The sequence below is a fragment of the Fringilla coelebs genome (assembly GCF_963513975.1).
Source record: "Fringilla coelebs genome assembly, chromosome: 12".
Classification (NCBI taxonomy): Eukaryota; Metazoa; Chordata; class Aves; order Passeriformes; family Fringillidae; genus Fringilla; species Fringilla coelebs.
The window spans coordinates 21075601-21095906 of NC_140038.1; the positions used below are offsets into that span (position 1 = coordinate 21075601).

At 44.3% G+C, this 20306-nt stretch overlaps 2 protein-coding genes across 3 annotated transcripts in view; both read left to right on the plus strand.

Moving 5' to 3' along the window:
* Nucleotides 1-3516: 3516 nt before the first annotated feature.
* LOC311158287 (uncharacterized protein C15orf61 homolog) lies at nucleotides 3517-6191 on the plus strand. 2 transcript variants are annotated; one of them, XM_084213607.1, is made up of 2 exons: nucleotides 3517-3869; nucleotides 5541-6191. In XM_084213607.1, exons 1-2 carry the CDS (start codon nucleotides 3530-3532, stop codon nucleotides 5666-5668), a joined length of 468 nt encoding a protein of 155 aa, XP_084069733.1. In that variant the 5' UTR covers nucleotides 3517-3529; the 3' UTR covers nucleotides 5669-6191. The 2 variants fall into 2 exon arrangements, with proteins under 2 accessions (XP_084069733.1, XP_084069734.1); XM_084213608.1 differs by having other exon boundaries at nucleotides 3517-3856; nucleotides 5541-5654.
* Nucleotides 6192-14194: 8003 nt separating this feature from the next.
* The window catches only part of MAP2K5 (mitogen-activated protein kinase kinase 5), a 116716-nt gene continuing 110604 nt past the window's right edge, over nucleotides 14195-20306 (plus strand). Inside the window, exons 1-2 of the mRNA XM_084213457.1 lie at nucleotides 14195-14415; nucleotides 19641-19689. Coding sequence (XP_084069583.1) covers nucleotides 14281-14415; nucleotides 19641-19689 — 184 coding nt within the window. The 5' untranslated portion in view covers nucleotides 14195-14280. The remainder of the gene's footprint in view (nucleotides 14416-19640; nucleotides 19690-20306) is intronic.

Below are 20306 nucleotides of genomic sequence, written 5' to 3' on the forward strand. Positions count from 1 at the left end.
AGCCTGGGATGGTGGAAGGTGTCCCTGCCATGGCAGGGGTGGAATGGGATGATTTTTAAGGTCCCTTCCAACCCAAACTATTCCATGGTTCTTTTGTCTATAAATGCCTTAATTTAAACCCCACTTCATTGGCAATCCCAGCAACCTGCATTCCTCTGCAGAGCCATCTCTATTGTTATGCTGCTTTTTCTATTATCTAAAGACTTTTGCAGCAGTTCTTTTGTGGCCATTTTCAAATTATCCAAAAGAACATGAATAGCACTAATTAATCAATAGAATTCTACTTTCAGTGTGATTCCCAGAATTCCATGACTTCTGCAGGTCTGTCCATCTGTGTTTTGGAGACTGGTGAGCCTTTTGGTCACAACTGCTGTGCACTGTTGTTAAAGGACAACATTATTTTTGTAAAATTGTCTTGATCAATCACATCTTTAATATCCCAACAGATAACACATTCCCCATTTTACTATGGAAGAGCAGATCTCACTGCATGGAGGCTGTTATCCTAGGAATGGCAAGTATCCTTGGGATTACTTCCCAAAAAGCTCAGGCAAAACCAGTTTTAACACAAATACTAAACAAGACCAAGCAGTTGCACGAGATCAGCACCCAGTTTTTCTGATAGCAAATCTTTGATCCCTCAGCATGAGACATTATTTTCTGTGGAATTTTTTCCTTTTCTACTTTGATCACAGAATTAATTCATTGCAGATGAAAACATTTGCATAAATGCTGGTTACCGCTTCAAATAAAAATCCACAGGAGTATTTTTAATTCCTGGTTTTATTGCTGTTTTACATCAATGTGGTGCTGGGTTTGGATAGCCCAGAGCCCACAGAGACTTGCCAAGGTGGAATTTGGCTGCACTTGAGCTGGTTTCCAAAGGGTTAAGGAAAAGGAAGCCTTGATCCAAGCCAGAACGACATAAGGTCTGAGAGGCTCATTAGTTCACTGGCACTTGATAGACTGCAGTGTCCTAGGAGGAAATGAAACCTGCACTTCCTTCTGCCTTTGTTCTGCCCTGACAAAAGAAAACTGTACCTGTTTTTGCAGGAAACAAGTGACCTGAAAGTTCCTGTGGTGAGAGAGATTTCACAGCATGTGCAAAGTGTGAAATGTATTTTGAGGGGGGGAAAAAAAGTTTTTAATTACTACTAACACTTCTGAGCCTTGAGCTGATGGAAGAATTGAAAACTGCTCTGCAGTCTCTCACATTCAGCTCCCATGCTGCTGGTGCCAAAAATAGGGGTTTTTTAGCAATGCTGCAGATTTAAAATGAAATTATAATATTGTTAAAAAGTCAGGAATATAATTCTGTCCACACTACTGGATTATTTATTCCCACTCATTAGAAGAGTAATAGAGTTGTTGAAGTTGAACTGCAGATTGAATTTCAGAACGTGAGCTGGATGGGAAGAAAAACAGAACAAGTGTGAAGCAAGAGATGAAAGGTGGCCCCCAAGTGTGGCTTCTCATCAGAAACTGCCCCCAAAAATGCCAGATTTGGGCAAAAGCTGGAGCTGGCTCCTCAGCTGCAGGGAGTGGAGGAATGCTCATGGAAGCAGGTGAGGGCCAGCAGGTTTGGCAGCGGCTGCAGAGGATGCAGACAATGAAAGTAAAGGATTTGTGCTCCCCAGGAGCCAGAGCTGGAAATGGAGATGTTTGTTTAACTGGCAGCACTTGGTGGATTTTGTTTCAGCCAGAATTCAGCGTAGCACAGACCAGGTCATTCTCCTGAAAGAGCTACCTGGAGCTGATGAGACTGGAAACTGGGTCCCCTGTTTTAGGTAGCTGGGTTTAAAGCCCTGGATAAAACAAAAAAAAAAAGCTTTTAGCCCACATTTCCACATTTAAAATGACATCTCTTGAGCACAGAGCAAAAAAAAAAGCAGTTTATCAACAGAACCACTTCCAGATATCTGCTGAAATGAAATGTTCACCCTCCCTCTTTCCTGGAAGATCTGCAGTACCTCAAGATCAGGAGAATTCACCACCTTCCCTCTAGGTTAAGGTAACAAATCCCTGGATTTTTAAGGCTATCCTTAAAAATTCCTATCAAATCCGTTTAACAACAGGATACTGTAGGTGTGAGGCACCCCCTGTTACACTGTAGAGATACTCTGTACTTCATTTTAGACTGCAGATTTTGTTATCTTGATGAAGAACAAAAGATTAAGAACTACAATCATTGACAACCGTCATTAACGTAATTAATGAAACACAACAGCATTGTATCACTTTTAAGGTTAAATACTTTATTTCAATCCTTCAGCATAGTACCACATTCCAACTTTTCTACCCTCAGCCACTGCTAAAGAAAGATATTAAAGCTAAACTATATGCTCTATTAATTACAGGGAAGTGAACTTGAAGGGGAAATTTGTTGCTGGTGATGATTAATAATTACTTGTTCTACACACATGTAGTACAGTAAATAATCAGGGCATATTGTTGGGTAGTAATTGATTAATTAGCATGTTCATACTGGATAGCTCCATGGTCTAAGATTGCTGAGTTTGAGATATTGCTTGCAATTACTGAAAGAAAAAATCTGTTTCCATTTCTCAGTTTTCTGGACTTTCCCCCCCCTCTCTAATAGAATGTTAAATGGTTCAAAACCTTAGCTTTTACTTAGAAAAAACTGAATACAGGCTGTGATTTTAAAACATTCCTTTGAAGGGGTCTGACACGTGAAGGTGTTTAGGGAGGTCTGCCAGGTGAAGCCAGTGCAGCTGGATACACTCCTGAGCCTGGCTGGTGCTGCAGGCGCTCCCTCAGCATGTCGGTGTCAACAAAACCTTCCTAAAAACGCCACTGTCCATTTTTTGGTGGTGTTCCCACTGCTCCTGGCTCCGTGCAGGGCTCAGGGTGACCCATCCCCTCGGCATGGGCAGCTCCAGCACAGCCTCCTCCGTGTGTCTGCCACGGAACCCCGGGATCGCCGAGGCTGGGAAAGCCCTCCAGGGTCACCCAGTCCAGCTGTACCCATCCCCACCCTGTCCCCAGCCCAGAGCCCCGAGTGCCACCTCCAGAATTCCTGGGACACCTCCAGGGATGGGCACTGCAGACCTGCCTGGGCAGCCCCTGCCAAGGCCTGAGCGCCCTTTCCATGGGGAAATTCCTGCTGCTGTCCAGCCTGAGCCTGCCCTGGTGCAGCTCAGGACGATCTCCTCCTCCTGTGCCTGTTCCCTGGAGCACAGCCCGACCCCCCGGCTGTCCCCTCCTGGCAGGAGCTGTGCAGAGCCACAAGGTCCCTCCTGATCCCCCTTTGCTCCAGGCTGAGCCCCTGCCCAGCTCCCTCAGCCACTCCTGGGGCTCCAGCCCCTTCCCAGCTCCGTTCCCCTCCCTGGACACGCTCCAGCCCCTCAGTGTCCTTCCGGAACCGAGGGACCCAGACCGAGGGGATTCCCGTTCAGTTCCAGGGCCGCTGTCCCGCTCCGTTCCCGGTTCCATTCCCGCTCCGTCCCCGCTCGGTTCCCGCCCCCGGGCGGCGCAGGCGCGCTGCGGGCGCAGGCGCGGAGCCCCGGGGATGCGGGCGGTGCTGCGGCGGCTGCACGGCGCGGCCGTGGCGCTGCTGCTGTGGCGGGGCCGGGCTCCGTCCCCGGCCCGGCCCGCCGCCTCCGAGGTGCTGAGCCAGCACCTGCGGCAGCGCCGCCTGCCCCACTGGACCTCCTTCTGCGTCAAGTACAGCGCGGTGCACAACGACCAGTTCGGCCTCTCGCACTTCAACTGGCCCGTGGACGGCGCCAACTACCTGGTGCTGCGCACCGGCTGCTTCCCCTTCATCAAGTACCACTGCTCCCGCGCCGCGCCGCAGGACCTGGCGCTGCAGGACGCCTTCTTCACCGCCCTCAAGGTGCTCAACGCCGGTGAGTCCGGCCCGGGCGGCGCCCTGAGGGGCAGCGCTGAGGGGGCGGCCTGAGGGGGACGGGACCGTGGCTCGGACCGGGCAGCCTCGCTCCGAGCCCTCGCCGTCTCCTTTTCCTTCTCTTTCCCTCTCTCTCTTTCCTCTTCACCTTCCCCTCTCTTTCTCCTTTTCCTCACTTTCTCCTCTTTTTTCTCCGTTCCTCTCTTTTTCTCCTGCCTCCTGTTTTTTCTCCTTTCCCTTCCCCTCCGTCTCTTTCCCCCTCGCCCTTTCTCCTTAGTCCTCTCCTCTCCCTGTGCTCCAGGAATTCCCGAGCTGTGGGCTCAGGCCGGGCACAGCCGCAGCCCGGCCCTGTGGGGGTGTTTGGCCGAGCTCTGAGCCCTGGGACAGGCACGGATCGCGCCGTTGGGGTTTGAGCCGCTCTCGCCTTTGGCAGGGAGCGTTTTCCAGCTGGAAATCCGCGTGTCGGGGAGGAACTTCTGTCCTCTGAGCGATTCTGAAGCGAAACCCTGTCAGGCAGCGTGGTGCAGGAATGGTCAGGCTGCTTGGATCCTAATGCGCTGCTGGAATAGAAATCCTTGTAATGAAAAGGCCTTATCAGCACCTTATTAATGGAAATGTAGATATAGTGAAGTTTTGAAGTATATTATTCCAGAACTTTGGCTGCAGATTCAATGCTTATTTGAGTGCCAGCATGGACAGTGCTGGCATGGACAGTGCCAGCATGGACAGTGCCATAACATTTCATGCATTCTTTATTTTCATCTTTAATTTCTTAAAATTTCCTTGTTTTCGCAAGTTTTCAGTGACTTTTTCCAAACATGTCTGCTGCTCTTAATTTTCTCACCTTTCCAGGCTTATGTAGTGAGAAAATGTAATCACAACGATTGATTTCTTAATAGCACCTTTAAATCTGATTTTCTTTTTCCTTCCATCCAGTCACACCTTTGTTTTTCTCACAACTACCCTTCATGTTTCATATTTAAATGATTGGAAAACATGATTAAAAAGGCAGTTTATTTCCCTCAGAATCCTGCTTAAGCACTTAGCTTCAAGCACGTTAAATTTGGTGTTTCTGAATTCAGGGCCTAAATCCACCTCTCTTTTTCCTTCTATAACAAATAGAATATTGTCTGTTATAGATGGATAAATTAGCAGTGCTAAAACATGTCACTTTATAATAAAAATATATATATATCAATATAAAAACCTTTTTGCCCATTGCAGTTCTGTTGGAGCTGGTAGTTTTGACTGCTGATTTTCCCCAGAGAAGCTTCATGTTGATCTATGGATTCACTGCCTATTTCTTTAATTTCTGCTCTGACATAGACTCCAATAACTTAAGTGGATATTCTGGGAGTTTGGGTTTAATATATAGGTATATATTTAATCACTAGAAATCACATGTACATGGCAATGTTTTGCTTCTTTCATGTTGTTCTCCTCCTGTTTTCTTTTTCTAATAATTCCTGCATATTGCTGCTTCCTGCCTCGTGTCAGCAGGAAAGGTGTTGAGCACTGATTGCTGCATTTAAATAAAGACAGAATATTTCTAAGGCAGCTTTTCCAGGGGTACTTTCCCTCTCAGTTCATTTTGGAGTCCCCATTCCTCGCTCTGAATTTGCAGTTTGCATTTCACTCTGTGTGTGTGTAACGTGTTTTTATCTCTCCTCAGGCATCCCAACTTTACTGTATGGAGTTGGCTCCTGGTTCTTTGCCCGTGTCACAGAGACTGTTCACACCAGCCATGGCCCAGTCACTATTTATTTTCTAAATAAAGAAGATGAAGGAGCCATGTACTGAACTGAATAGCTGTCCTCTGCTGGGTTCTGTGCTACAAATATCTGCTGCCTTTGACTAAAAAAACATTAAAAATTTGGTTTTTATACTGTGTTCTCATACTCAATGTGCTGTTTCAGGAAGCTGCCTGGACTTTTTGGTCGTGAGAGATTTATTTTTGCAGAGGTGTGAAGCTGAAGAATTAGAATTTCTGAGGGTATGCCTGGAAATCGGGGACTGGTGCTGCTGGACAAACTTGTGATCATTTTAAGAGATGCATTTATCAACTTAGAGAACTGAACTGTAGCCTGTGGGCAAGGAAACTGTGAATGCACTGACATTTTCAGAATGTCCCTGAAAAGATAAAGCTGCTCAGGTGTAGATCCTGTCTAGATATTTCACATTGAATGAATTGTCAAACTGTGTCTGAATAAATCCTTGGCACTGAGTGGTCACCGTCACCTGGAAGAGCCCGTGGGGGGAAAAAACCCCACCCTAAAACAAGTGCAAAATGGCTGTATTGCATTTCTTGAAATGATGTTTAAATAAAATCTCCAAAATACATTTGGTGCTTGTATCTTTTGCAGTTCTTGAGCTCCAGCTGTGTGTTGTTATTTTACTTTTGATTGCTTTATAGGTGAGTACAAAATCTAAGTGATGTAGAAGATTTAGCCCCCTGTGCTAATTCACAAATTGCTGGTGTTTTTAATTAATGGGGAGAATGAAAAGAATAATACAAGAATATCTCAATTTTTGGATGCAAAATAACTGATTTCTCCAATTGCAACCAAGCACAGCTTTAGGCACAAACAATGACAAAACAACTTCATATCAGTTGGAAACCTGGGGGGAAAAAAAGCTTTTGGGGAACTGTTTGGATAGTGGAAATCTGGAATTAATGGAAACAGGGAGACCTGTGCAGGATCTGCTGCTGGTGCTGGGATTTAGTGCCAGCAATTAATGCTGTCAGTTGCCAATCCCACAGCAATGGAAGTTGGTCATTCCAGTTCTCATGAGTCAAAAAAGAAATGTAAAATGGGTAGGGGCTGGTTTGAAGGGTAATCACTTTTCCTCAATAAATGATTATCAAGCTATGAGTACAGTATAATGTCATTTAAATACCTTTTAACTCCGTTCCAGATAACAGAAGTGTCTCCCACTTAATGAAGCAACACATGTGGCTTTTCTAAAAGCAGCACTGAACACCTTAATCAGAGAAGTGCTTGCACTGTTAAATTTTGGAGAATATTCTTGCCACAAGTTAGATGCCTCAAAGAAGCAGAGATGGCATTACAAGGAGCCTCGTTAATAAGAAAAATTGCAGTTAGCATTTTCCTCCAGCTGATTCCCACCGCAGCCCATAAGTTTAAAGTCAAATACTGCTCATTCACTGCCACAGAGCTCATCAATACCTGGCTGGAAAGGTTTAGGCTCAACACAAGGTTGATAAAATGGTTTTTAATTACCAGAGCGTAAATACAGCTCTTCATGGGAGCTGCAGCTCCTCTCCCTGCAGCTCGTTTGATTTCTGATAATGGGCACTGCTGACTTTGCTTACCTGTTTTCCAATAACTGCAGCAGCACCCCCTGGCCCTGCAGTGATGGGCAGGGCTCCTTGGAGAACATCTCTGACAAACTGCCCTATTGATTGCTGCAATTCCGTGCTGCTTGCAGCATTAAACGGAGCCCTGATCTCTTGTTCAATGATCTCACTGTGTAACAATTAAGCAAATGTAATATTTTCTTGTATTACATGAAAATCAATGGACCTCTTGCTCTTAGGAAGTTGATGGTGCTAAAGGATGAACTGGGAGATGTCTGAGGGTGGAGTGCAAACATGGGATGGCTCATTCCTTTCATGAGGGCTTGGGTGGGAGCCCTTGCACTTCTTCAGAGGGAAAACGAGCTGTTTGTAAGGGATAACTTGAGTTACTAAATCATGATGAAATCATTTTCATGTGTGACTATAAAGCCAGCAGCTTGTTTTCAAATGTGAAACGTTTCATCTGACTTTCACTCTTGTTTTGCTATAAATACCAACTTCTTAGCCTCTATTTTTTATCACTCAGGTTTTGGCCTGAATGCAAGATATTGAAGATTTGAACCATCCTGTCTCAAAAAATTCTGCAGCACTCAGGGATAACTGATCCAGAAGATGACCCTCTTGACTTCTGACAGATTTGATTTGCTTGCCTCCCGTTCAAAACAAAGTTTAGTTCCCGCTGCAGGCCTCGCCTTCATTATCTCTTTGCTGATGTTTAAATGAGGGAGAGATGACGTCCCAGGGCTTTGTTTCACCTCCCTTAACTACTGCAGAGCAACGGAACCCCAAGGATCGGGTGGCTCCTCCTTGTCGCACCTCTTGAAATAATAATGATCCTCGTGGGCACCTGCAGCTGGAGGAGCTGCGCTGTCACCCCTCGGCCGGGTCAGCGGGCTCGGGTGTCCCAGTTAAACTCTGCTGCTGTCACTTAATGGGAAATGCAGCTGCTTTGCTGAAAGATCAATGTCCAATAAAGGCTGCACAATCAAATCTCGTTGCAATGATTGAGGTGCTTAATTGCCTTTCAAAGATAAGGTGGTAATCAACACACGTTCAGCTGATCTTTTTTACCGCTTCAATTACACTCTAATGGCAGAGCCAAGGCAGGATCTTTAACTACTTATACTTATTAAATCTTACGTGGCTTCTGAAAAATTACTTAAGCCCTGCAATCGATAAAGCCCAGCTCTTAATTACTATATTTCACTTTTAGGCCTTTTTGTATGCTTGATAAATGTTTCACCTGAGACTCCACGGTGCTAATGAGTTACCCCAAGAAATGCCCTTTTCTGCTGCCGGCTCCAAATTGTCCTTAAACATTGCTTAAACAAACAAACATTGCTTGTTTGTTTTCCTGAAGTTTTGGGGCTGCTGATTCAAACGTGGTCCAGGCAGTTGGTTTTATTTCAATATTTTTAGATTTAGTATCACTCTTTTTATCACCAGTTGATTAACTGCTTGCAGGTGGACCCCATTCAACACAAAGTTCTCAACTTTTTTTCCCCACTGTAAATTAATTCTGGATTTAAGGATTGGATTGGAACTCCTAAATGTTTATGATTAGTACTCTCATATTGTCTGAAAAATCAGTTTTTGTGCTCTTTGCCTGCTCCCCTCTCTTTCCCTGGAGCAATATCCAGAGCTTTTCTCCTGCTGACCTTCCATTGACTTGGGCAGAATTTAAATCTGTCCTCACCTTACCTTGTGTGTTGACCTAAATCTCCTCACAAACCATAATTATAGATCTCCCTGATGTATGTTATTATTATTGAATGAAATTTAGGTATTTTTTAATAGTTGAATGCCCTTAGGCCTCTGGTTTAGAGCAACTTTTCCTGAAACAAAGGGGATTTTGCCTCATGTATTATTTACTGTGGCCATTTAATTTATATTGGCTTTTGCTGTAACCCCTTCATCATGCTCACTACAGAAAAGTGAGTTAATAATTCTGAGAGTTGTCTTGATTCCTTTCACTATTTCTAGAAGTCTTGATTTAAATTTGGGGCTCTATTTTTTAGTTTAAATACACCTAAGAACAAGTGGCAGCTTCAGCACTGCAGCCAGGGAATGTAGAATAAAAATTGTCACTAATATATTGCAAGTTTGCTTGAGAGATTTATTTCTAGAAAGGAGTAAGATGTTGGTTTTGCATTTAAGTCCTAAAAAGTCGAATGCAAACAACTTAGAGTGATTTTGAAAGTAACTGCATCACTTTAAGCACAGTTTATGAGCCCTGTTGTAGTTCATTATAAACCCAATTTATTTCTTGCAGTGATATTAATAATCCTAATAGAATGAAAAGTGGAAAACATGATTAAAAGCAATCCTTCAGACAAAAACTCTGATCAAGGGAACTTTCAAGTTTAAAATGTAAATATCAGGTTAGAACACTGATTTTTGAACAAGATTACAAAGTCAAACCTGTTTTTTTTCCTTAAAAGAAATGCCATTAGATATGATTGTTACATGCTCAGTGATTCATGGACCTGCTTATGTACTTTGTGAGATATGAATTATTTAGGAAGAAAAATCACAATAATTTTGTTGTTACTCAAGAATTTATAGGTTGACAGAAAAACAATTATGCAGCTCCTGGAGCTGGTCTGAAGGGGTGCAGGAGCATCATTAACCACACACAGCCCAACTGCTGCAGTTACCTTGTCCCTGTGCATCACAGAATCTGCTTGTCTTCAAAAGTTATTCATCATTTAAAGCAAAAACTAAATATTTATTAATTGAGCCAAAATCAAGTTTACTGTTATGTTTTCTTTCAGTCCAAGGTGGGTTTACTGTGAAGAAAGAGCTTTAAAAGACCTGCTTGAGGCCAGTGAATTTCCCTGTGAACTGAAAATAAGATGAATTTATTTCCTGATATTTGGGTCCCAAACACTCCTTTTGTACTCCAGAGAAAGTGCAGAGTGCCTGGGAGGGGCAGTGGGAGTGGGGGGGAAGTTTTAATGCCATTTTTAAGGAGTCTGAATTTATCCATGGTGCACTTGGTGAGCCTTTCCAGGAGATGCCTTTCAGGGAAGAATATCTTTAGAAAGCCTGGACACTGCTGACCTATTTTCACCAGCCTGGGGGAATTCAGTTTGCTGCACTCACAGGCAATTGAAAGGGAAAAAAAAAAGTGAATTTCACCATGATATGTTATTTATCAACATAGAAAGTTAGATATTTATATCTTTCCAAAAAGACAGGAAAACATGTGTTCCTAAAACAACCATCAGGTGCCATTTTCTCTAGGAAACTGAGAACTTGTCCTTTGTCATTTATAATTGCAGCCTAGAAACTGGTGCAGGGAGGAAGCAGGGATGACAAATTGAATTTGGTGAACCAAGGGCTGGCACAGAGATCCTGATTCCTCCAGCTGTGTTTTCTACTCAGTGTCTGAATTACAGGTAAGGTGGCACAGCACTGGTGTTGGAATACACCAGTATTCCAAAATATTTTCATAGTTAAATGGGAATGATTTAGCCTGTTACCTAATAAATACACATTATTTCTAGGCCATACATTATTTACATAATAAATATTAGTATTTTATGATAATATTATGTATTTTATTATAACATTATATTAGTATCTTATTTCTATTATATTGTTTTTATTATAAAATTATAGATTTAATTACAATATTATAATATAATATTATTTATATTATATATTATTATGCTTTCTAGTTATATGTATATTTTATATATATATAATTATTCCTAGGACATAGCTGGAAAAATTCTAGTAAAAATGAGATTATTGGAGATGCTGAGTAGGATCCAGAATGAAATCAGCATTTTCTGCCTCTATCCTTCCTGTGCCTCCTTTTATTCAAGGGGATGAGTGCAGGACTGGAGGAACTGGGACTCCTAACCTTGGTTGTAATTCACTGCTGGGCATTTTCACCCATCCCACTGCAGAGAATGAGCTCCCACCTCCCTCCTCAGGCCAGGAGAAGCTGAACCCACATCCTGCCCCAGCATATTCAGGAGCAGAGCCAGGGGAGGCAGCTCTTCTTTTCCTCCCTCTTCTTTTTACAGAGTTCTGCTGGAGGGACCCAAAACTCCATTACAGGGTGTTTGTGACAGAGCAAAAATAGAACATTTCTTGTGCTGGGCACCTTCCTTTGCAGTGGGAATTAACCGAGCAATAACTTCTTTCCTTACTTTTGGAGTAAATTATCCTGCTAAGCAAATCCCCGGGAGACAGCATTTTCCCATCCTCACGGAGACTCCTGCGAGATTGTAACGATTTTCCTCCTCACTGTGTCAGCATTCTGGAAATAAATATTTATTTCCCGGCGTGGGCAGCTCGGGATGCTCCCGGTGCTCTCCAGCGGCGCTGGAAAGCAGCAGAGAGCAGCAGCACACTGCGAGTGGCAGCCACCGAGGGAGCCTCTTCCCCCTCTCCGATAAAAACCTGAATTTACAGAACTTGTGGCCTTCACCACGCTCTAGTTAAAGCGTGGACACCTCGTTCTTCTGCGCATTTTGGGCGCTGTTCCCTTGGGGGTGAACAGTAATTTTGGAGATGTGGTTCTAAATGTTGTGTTGTCTGCATTGAGTGGGGGAAATCAGGCTTTAATTATTTAAATGAACTGGAACTTTTTACAGATTCTTGGGCTACTCAAATTCACAACTTCAAGAATATTTTTAAAAAATCAAGGATTGTGTTCTCACGACACATATTTCCCCCCACCATTAAGGAAAAATATAAAAATAAATGTTGGTGACATCTCATGGCGAAACTTCTGCAGCATGATAAAATAAATATCAACTATTTGCTTCAAATGGTGTGTTTCAAATGAAAATTTCCTATTAAAGTTGGGTTTTAAAGAAGAGGTCTGTGGCAAAACCAAACCTGGCTCAATAAATATGTGCTTGATGTGCTGTACTTCTTAAGATATAAAAACCCTTCAAGTTTGATTACACAAATCAGAATGGGGGATTAAGGTTGTGATTAGCCCTGGAAAATCGACGTAATATTTATGCAAATTTGGCAAATTGAGTTGGTTTTCCCCATAGCCTCATAAATGAAGAAGACATTTTAGAAAAATTGCAGGTCTATAGAAATTCCATCATTTTGTGTCCTATTCTTTAAAATTTAATAGAAAATGACTCTGATTGAAATGGAGCTGAGTGAGAGGTACACAGGGACTGCAGGTAAAAGGTTCATTTGAGCAGAAAGATGTCTGTGTGGGCACCACCAGTCCCTTAGATCCTTAGGAGCTGGGGCTCTATTAATTTTTAGTATAGGAACTAAATTATAAAGTTATTGAACAGAGAGAGAATTTATCTCTGTTAATGGCCATTGAATTTTTTTTTTCCTAAAGCTCAAACAAAGTAGAATCCGAATATGAAGAAGCTTGAAGACGTTTCAGGAATTAAATATACCTCCCATTCCCCCCCTCTAAATTGATAAAATAACTCAAATAGTCCAGTTTGTCAGAGATGATCATGTGAGAGAGTGTGATAAAATGCAGGGATCAATAGCCCACAATTGAGATTAATGCTGTTCTCTCAAAAAAAAAAAAAAAGAAAGTGGATTGTTTTATGCTGCAGAGCTGTGCAGAGCAGAGAGCTCTCCTCCCTGTGACTTGTGGCAGCAAAAAGCTGGTTTGAAAAGCTGAATTTGGGGTTTTGTGAAGGCACAGCTGTCAAAACGCTGTCTTTGGTGCTCAGGTGGACAGGGATTGTCTTTCATCAGGAGGATGGATCGTGGTTTGGACCGGGCTGATCTCAGCTGCATCCCTGACAGACGGGGGGGACTCAGGGATGGCAGAATTGTACCTGGGCATCCACCCCGAGAGCTGGAACGTGGAGCATCCGTGACGTGTGTGACACTGCTGGCACAAGTGCCCTTCCCTAGCCTGCTCCTGCAGGCCTTGGGCTGGCCCGGTGCCCATCCCAGTGCCCATCCCAGTGCCCATTCCAGAGCCCATCCCAGTGCCCATCCCAGTGCCCATTCCCAGTGCCCATCCCAGAGCCCATTCCCAGTGCCCATCCCAGAGCCCATTCCAGAGCCCATTCCAGAGCCCATCCCAGAGCCCATTCCAGAGCCCATCCCAGTGCCCATCTCAGAGCCCATTCCCAGTGTCCATTCCCAGTGCCCATCCCAGAGCCCATCCCAGAGCCCATTCCTGGTGCCCATCCCAGAGCCCATCCCAGAGCCCATTCCCAGTGCCCAGTGCCCAGTGCCCATCCCAGAGCCCATTCCCAGTGCCCATCCCAGAGCCCATCCCAGAGCCCATCCCAGTGCCCATCCCAGAGCCCATTCCCAGTGCCCATCCCAGAGCCCATCCCAGAGCCCATTCCTGGTGCCCATTCCCAGAGCCCATTCCCAGTGCCCATTCCCAACGTCTGTTCCCAGAGCCCATTCCGGTGCCCATCCCTGGTGCCCATTCCCAGTTTGCTCCTCAGGGACACCGAGGCAGGGATGGGCAGAGCCGGGCACGGAACCCCGAGCCCAGCCCTGAGCCAGCAGCACGATCCCCTCCCGGTGTCCCCGAGTGCCACATGCGGACACCCCCGGGCACCTCCGGGGGCAGCGACTGCCCGAGCTCCCGGGCAGGTTACGGCAGCGCAGCGGGCACGGCCCGGAGCTTGTGTTCGAGTTTGTGTTTGTGTTCGAGTGTTTGTGTTTGAGTCTGTGTTTGTGTTTGTGTTTGTGTTCGAGTGTTTGTGTTCGTGTTTGTGATGGGACAGCCCGCCCCGCAGCCCGGCGGAGCAGCCCCAGGCCGTCCCTCCGCACCGCCGGGAGCTCCGCACCGCCTCCAGCGGGAATCCCGGCCCGGCCCGCCTGGATTCGCGTTTTGCGGCGCTTTTCCTGTCAAAACTCGAGGCACAGAAAGAGAAAAGCACTGACCCGCGGAGCCGGGCCCGCCTCCTCCCGCCCATGGCGCCGCCTCCCCTTCCCTTCCTCTTCCTCCTTCTCCTCCTCCTCCTCCTCCCGCTGCCGCCGCCGCACATCCCCTCCTCCCGGGGCTCCGTTTTGGTTCCGGGGCAGCGGCTCCTTCCTGCGGGAGGGCGGTGCAGGCTGTGCCCGGCCCGGCTCGGCCCGGCCCGGCGGCCGCAGCATGTGAGCCCGCGGGGCGGGGATGCTCTGGCTGCTCTGCGGCCCCTGCGGCGCCATGGACAGCCAGGCGCTCGTCATCCGCATCAAGATCCCCGACGGAGCCGCCGTGGACTGGACCGTGCACTCCGCGCCCCAGCTGCTCTTCAGGGATGTGCTGGTGAGTGAGTCCGGCACCGGCACCGGCGCCCCGCTCCCGGCCCGGGGGATGCCGCCGGGACCCCGAGCCGGCCATCCGGAGATGCCGCCGGGACCCCCGAGCCGGCCATCCGGAGATGCCGCCGGGACCCCGAGCCGGCCATCCGGAGATGCCGCCATGCCCGGCACTGTGCGCCCAGGGTGTCCGAATCCCTCCCGCGATGGCCGGAGGTGTTTTTGGGGCGTGTTTTGGCGGAATGTTTAACGGGAGAGTGGTTTTTGTCCGTCCCGGGCCAGCGCCGGCGTTGCGAGGTTTCGGGAGGATGCTGCAGGTGCCAGGCAGGGGCATCACGCCCTGGTTTGGGCCGGAGGGACCCTCGGGAGTGCCCAAATCCGCCGTGGGCAGGGCCCCCTCCGGGTCAGGGCATCCCCTGCTCCGTGCCTTGGGGTGCTCCAGGAAAAGCTGTGCCTGGGAAGGAATTCCCTGCTCCGGAGAGGTGTCGGGCTCTGCGCCTGGGCTGGGGCCGCGGCTGCCCTGGTGGCGTGTGTCCTGCCGGGCTGTGCCTCCTGTCCCTCTGCCCCTTCCCTGCTGGGGCTTTGTCCATCTGCACACAGGGATGCTGTTGGCTGAGAAATGGGAGGGGGTATTGGTAGTGTTATAATTCAGAAACAAGAGTTTGTCCTGCTCAGAAACGGGAGTGGGTGTTTGTGTATCCCACTCGGAAATGGGAGTGGGTGTTTATTGTATATCCCACTCAGGAATGGCAGTGGGTGTTTGTCCCTCTCAGAAATGGCAGTGGGTGTTTGTCCCTCTCAGAAGTGGCAGTGGGTGTTTGTCCCACTCAGGAATGGCAGTGGGTGTTTGTCCCTCTCAGAAATGGCGGTGGGTGTTTGTCCCACTCAGGAATGGCAGTGGGTGTTTGTCCCTCTCAGGAATGGCAGTGGGTGTTTGTCCCACTCAGAAATGGCAGTGGGTGTTTGTGTATCCCACTCAGGAATGGCAGTGGGTGTTTGTCCCACTCGGGAATGGCAGTGGGTGTTTGTCCCACTCAGAAATGGCAGTGGGTGTTTGTCCCACTCAGGAATGGCAGTGGGTGTTTGTGTATCCCACTCAGGAATGGCAGTGGGTGTTTGTCCCTCTCAGAAATGGCAGTGGGTGTTTGTCCCTCTCAGAAATGGCAGTGGGTGTTTGTGTATCCCACTCAGGAATGGCAGTGGGTGTTTGTCCCTCTCAGAAGTGGCAGTGGGTGTTTGTCCCTCTCAGGAATGGCAGTGGGTGTTTGTCCCACTCAGGAATGGCAGTGGGTGTTTGTCCCTCTCAGAATTGGCACTGGGTGTTTGTCCCACTCCTCCCCAGCTGTGTCCTTAGCCCGAGGAGCAGCTCAGGGTGGGGTGATGCTTTCTGCAGCCTGCCCTCCCCTCTCCTCCCCAGGGCTCTGTGTGCCCCCATTTCTCTAAAGAAAACCTTCCCACACCACCCCTCAGGGGCACATTCCGTTTTTATTTCTGTTCTTGAGCTGGAGAGAGATTTTGCAGGTGTCTGTCAGGGTGCTGATCCTGTGGAAAGGACACGTGGGATGGAGGGGTTGGGTTGGGTTACAGAAATTAACTGAAATAGATTAAATTAAAATAAATTCAGTGAGGTTCCAATCCACTCAGGAGTGGTGGGTCAGATAAATACAGAAATTAAATGAAATAAATTAAATTAAAATAAATTCAGTGAGGTTCTAATCCACCCAGGAGTGCTGGGTGTGTCCCCACCTGGGCTGGGAGGGCAGCCTGTGTTCAGAAAGCCCCATAAAATTATCTTTGAGGTTTTATTTTTTATTTTCAGGTGATTTTTAAGCTGATTTTTGTTGATTTTGCCTCTCTGTGAGCGTAGCCTTGCAGCCTTTCAGGCTGGTGAAATCATTATTATTATTTTATATATTTAGGTGATTTTTAAGCTGATTTTTGTTGATTTTGCCTCCCAGTGGATGTAGGCTTGCAGCATTTCAGGCTGGTGAAATTATTCTTATTATTTTATATTTTTAAGCTGATTTTTATTAATTTTGCCTCTCAGTGAGTGCAGCATTTCAGGCTGGTGTGCAGGTTTATTTCCATCCTCGTTTTCAGAGCTGTTCTTCGTGGTGTCACATGAAATAAGTTCTCTGTGCATCAGCTTTGCAGGCCTCTGAGTTTCCAGTAAATAGCTTTATTTTTAAGACCCCACTAAATGAATTACAATAAGCTTATTTTTTTTTCCCCCCTCGAGCTGTCTGCATTCCTCCTGTCACTGGTGTTAATTCTGGGTAACTTCACATTGTCATAGTGAGATAAAACAAATTTAATTGGGATGTGAGAGCTGTGCCTTCAATATTTACCCTGGCACGTGAGCAGAGTTTCACATTTTCTGCTTTCTCACCCCTGCTCCTCCAGAGAACAGATTTGGTTTTGGAATTCCTCTTGCACCTGCTGTTCCCTGACTTTTCTCCTCATTTTTAGGGGCTTTTCAGTTCTGTATCCCTTACATAAACCTACTCAAGCAAGTGGATAGCATTTTATTATAAAATAAATTTCTATTCTATTCTATTCTATTCTATTATATCTATTCTATTCTATCTATTCTATCTATTCTATTCTATTTATTCTATTATATTATATTTATTATATTCTATTATATTTATTCTATTCTATGATGTTTATTATATGCTATTTATTAGATGATATTATATGTATTATATTGTATAATATAATATAATATAATATAATATAATATAATATAATATAATATAATATAATATAATATAATATAATATAATATAATATAATATAATATATATTAATTAAATTATATTTATTATATTATATCATATTTATTATATTATATCATATTTATTATATTATATTAATTTTATTATATTGTATTAATCTGCCTCCAAGTGGGAGTGTTTCATTGCTGGTGATCTCTGTTGTGATAGCAGGAAATCCCCTGTGCACGTGTAATCCTTTGAAATTTGGAATAATCCTTTAATCCTGGGTCAGCCCGAGGTCTGGGGTGGGCAGTGGGTGGAGCTGCTGCAGACACTTTGGGAATTTCACAGTGATGGGATTTCCCTGCCCTGCCAGCCTGGTTTCCTTCAGATGCTCTCATTTAATGGAATTTCTGAGAGCTGGGCAAAGCTTTGGGGGCTCTTGGTGCTTGTTTGGTGCAAGAGCTGGGGTGTGGCATTCACTTATTGATTATTACTTGATTATTAATTACTTTTTGATTGTTACTTACTATTAAAGAAGACTCAGTACGCAGGAAAAGTTATTCTGGAGGGGTGCAGATAAGATAAAAATAAGGTAAATATAAGAGAAATCAGTTGTTTTTTTAAAAAAATCACTATTTCAGGGCTTTGGGATGTTTGGAGTTTTCCAAGCAGAATTTTGGGGTCTCAGAGCTGCCTCTGAAGCTTCCACACCCCCTTAAATGCAGTTTTTAAACACATTTTAAATCAATTTCTTAGAAGCATCTGTGTGCCCATGGATGAACATTTACCAGGGGTTTTTCCCCTTATTTTTGCCTCCACAAATTCACAATCCCACAATTAAGCCCCACTGCCCATTTCTGGTGTGCAATTAACAGTTTGAACCCCATTTCCTGATTTATTTTCACATCTGAGGGGCCCCCAGAAAGTTTTATATTTATATTTTCTATATAGAAGGTTTTATATTTATATTTTATATATCGAAAGTTTTATATTTATATTTTCTATATAGAAAGTTTTATATTTATATTTTGTATATAGAAAGTTTTATATTTGTATTTTGTATATAGAAAGTTTTATATTTGTATTTTGTATATAGAAAGTGTCATATTTGTATTTTGTATATAGGAAGTTTCATATTTATATTTTGTATATAGGAAGTTTCATCTTTATATTTTGTATATAGAAAGTTTTATCTTTATATTTTGTATATAGAAAGTTTTATATTTGTATTTTCTATATAGAAAGTTTTATATTTGTATTTTGTATATAGAAAGTTTTATATTTGTATTTTGTATATAGAAAGTTTTATATTTGTATTTTGTATATAGGAAGTTTTATATTTATATTTTGTATATAGAAAGTTTTATATTTATTATTTATATTTATTATTTGCTCCAGTTGGCTCTGCGGAAATCCCTTCACATGTTGTTAATTGTGTCACAGAATTATTTAATTTTGTCCTTTTGAGTGGAAAACGGGGGGAGCAGCTTTGGCAGGGGGTGCTGCCATAAATCCTGGGCCTCATTAATTCCCAAAAGTTCATTTTTCCCGGGGGTGGCAGCAAAGGAGGGGCTGGGAAAATGAGGGAAAAAGGAGCTTCTCTGGCACCAGCAGGAAAAAATCTGGGTTGGAGCAGGGATTGGGAGTGGAAGTGTTGGTGTGGTTTGGTTGGAAAATGGTGGAAGGTGGAAAAATGATCCAAGCTCTTCTCTGGTCCCACCAAAAAAACAAACCCCCAAAAAACCCCCAAAAAACCCAAAAAACAAAACCAACCAAACAAACAAACAAAAAAAACCAACCAAAAAGAACCCCCAAAAAAACCTCAACCCCCCCAAAAAAATCCCAAAAAACCAAACAAAAAACAAACAAATGAAAAAAACGCCCCCCAAAAAACCCCAAACAAAACAACAACAACAAAAAAACACCCTGGGTTGGAAGTGGAGATTTTGGCTGAAAAATGGTAAAAACTCTCCTCTGGTAGCAGCAAAAATGGTTGGGTTGAAAGATGGGTTGGAGCTGGAAATGTTGGTGTGGTTTGGCTGGAAAAATGGTAAAAGGTGAAAAAATGATCCAAGCTCTTCTCTGGCCCCAGCAAAAAAAAAAAAAGGGATTGGAGCAGAGGTTGGAAATGGAAATTTTGGCTGAAAAATGGTAAAAGTTCTTTGGTATCACAAAAAAAAAAATCTGGGCTGGAGGATGGATTTGAGCTGGAAATGTTGGTGTGGTTTGGTTGGAAAAATGATAAAAGGTGGAGAAATGATAAAAGAGCTTCTCTGGTATCAGCAAAAAATCTGGGTTGGAGCAGGGTTGGGTTAGGAGGGAATTATTTGGGAAGAAAAGAGTTTTCCTGGAGGTCTCGTGGAGGGGGAGGAGAAAAACATCCTGGTGGGAGCAGATTTGGGTTGTGCCCTGAAAACTTCCTCGTTTTGGGGCATGGGGAGGGACTCAAGGGTTTCATGCCAATCAGGCTTTTCCCATTTGATATTTAATGAACTTTTCCTTACATTTTTAGGATGTCATTGGTCAAGTTCTGCCAGATGCAACAACCACAGCATTTGAGTGTAAGTGTGACTTTTGTCATCCAGTTCCTTTTTTTCACATTGCTGGGCTGAGACTTAAATAAATGAATCATTTTTACGTTATTCTTTTTATATTCTGATGATATTTATTATTTTAGAATAAGTGATTTTCATTATACATCATGGTTAAATATTTATGCATTAATGCAGCTTTAATAATGGCACTGAAGCAAGCAATATTTTATTATTTAATCACATCTGGAATATTTCCACACAGGAGCTTTAATTACCAGCCTGACCTTACCACGCTCTTACTCCTCAGTGCAAGTTTATTGCTCAAATTAAATGAAAAGTATAAACTACCTGTAGGTCTCAGCTTAAAATTGTAACCCTCCACTCCTCCCAGCAAGGATTTGGGCTAATATCTGTTCTTTAAACCCTGCTTATTTTGATTTTTGAAGGGGTTCCTGGGGGATTGTCCTATCTGGAGAGCAATCAGCTGCAGAGGGGAGTGCCCCAGGGGATAAAACACTGAAAAATTGGAGTTTTCTTCCAAATGGAGCGGGCTCCTGCTGCTCTCTTTTAATTTTTATTTTGTTTTTCCTTCTGTTTTCCTTTGAGATGAAAGGAAATTATAATTTTTATTGTATTTTTTCCTC

Coding starts and splice junctions, on each gene's coding strand:
- LOC311158287 (XM_084213607.1), top strand. CDS start 3,530: ATGCGGGCGGTGCTGCGGCGGCTGCACGGCGCGGCCGTGGCGCTGCTG. Junction 3,870..5,540: donor CCTCAAGGTGCTCAACGCCG/GTGAGTCCGGCC, acceptor ATCTCTCCTCAG/GCATCCCAACTTTACTGTAT.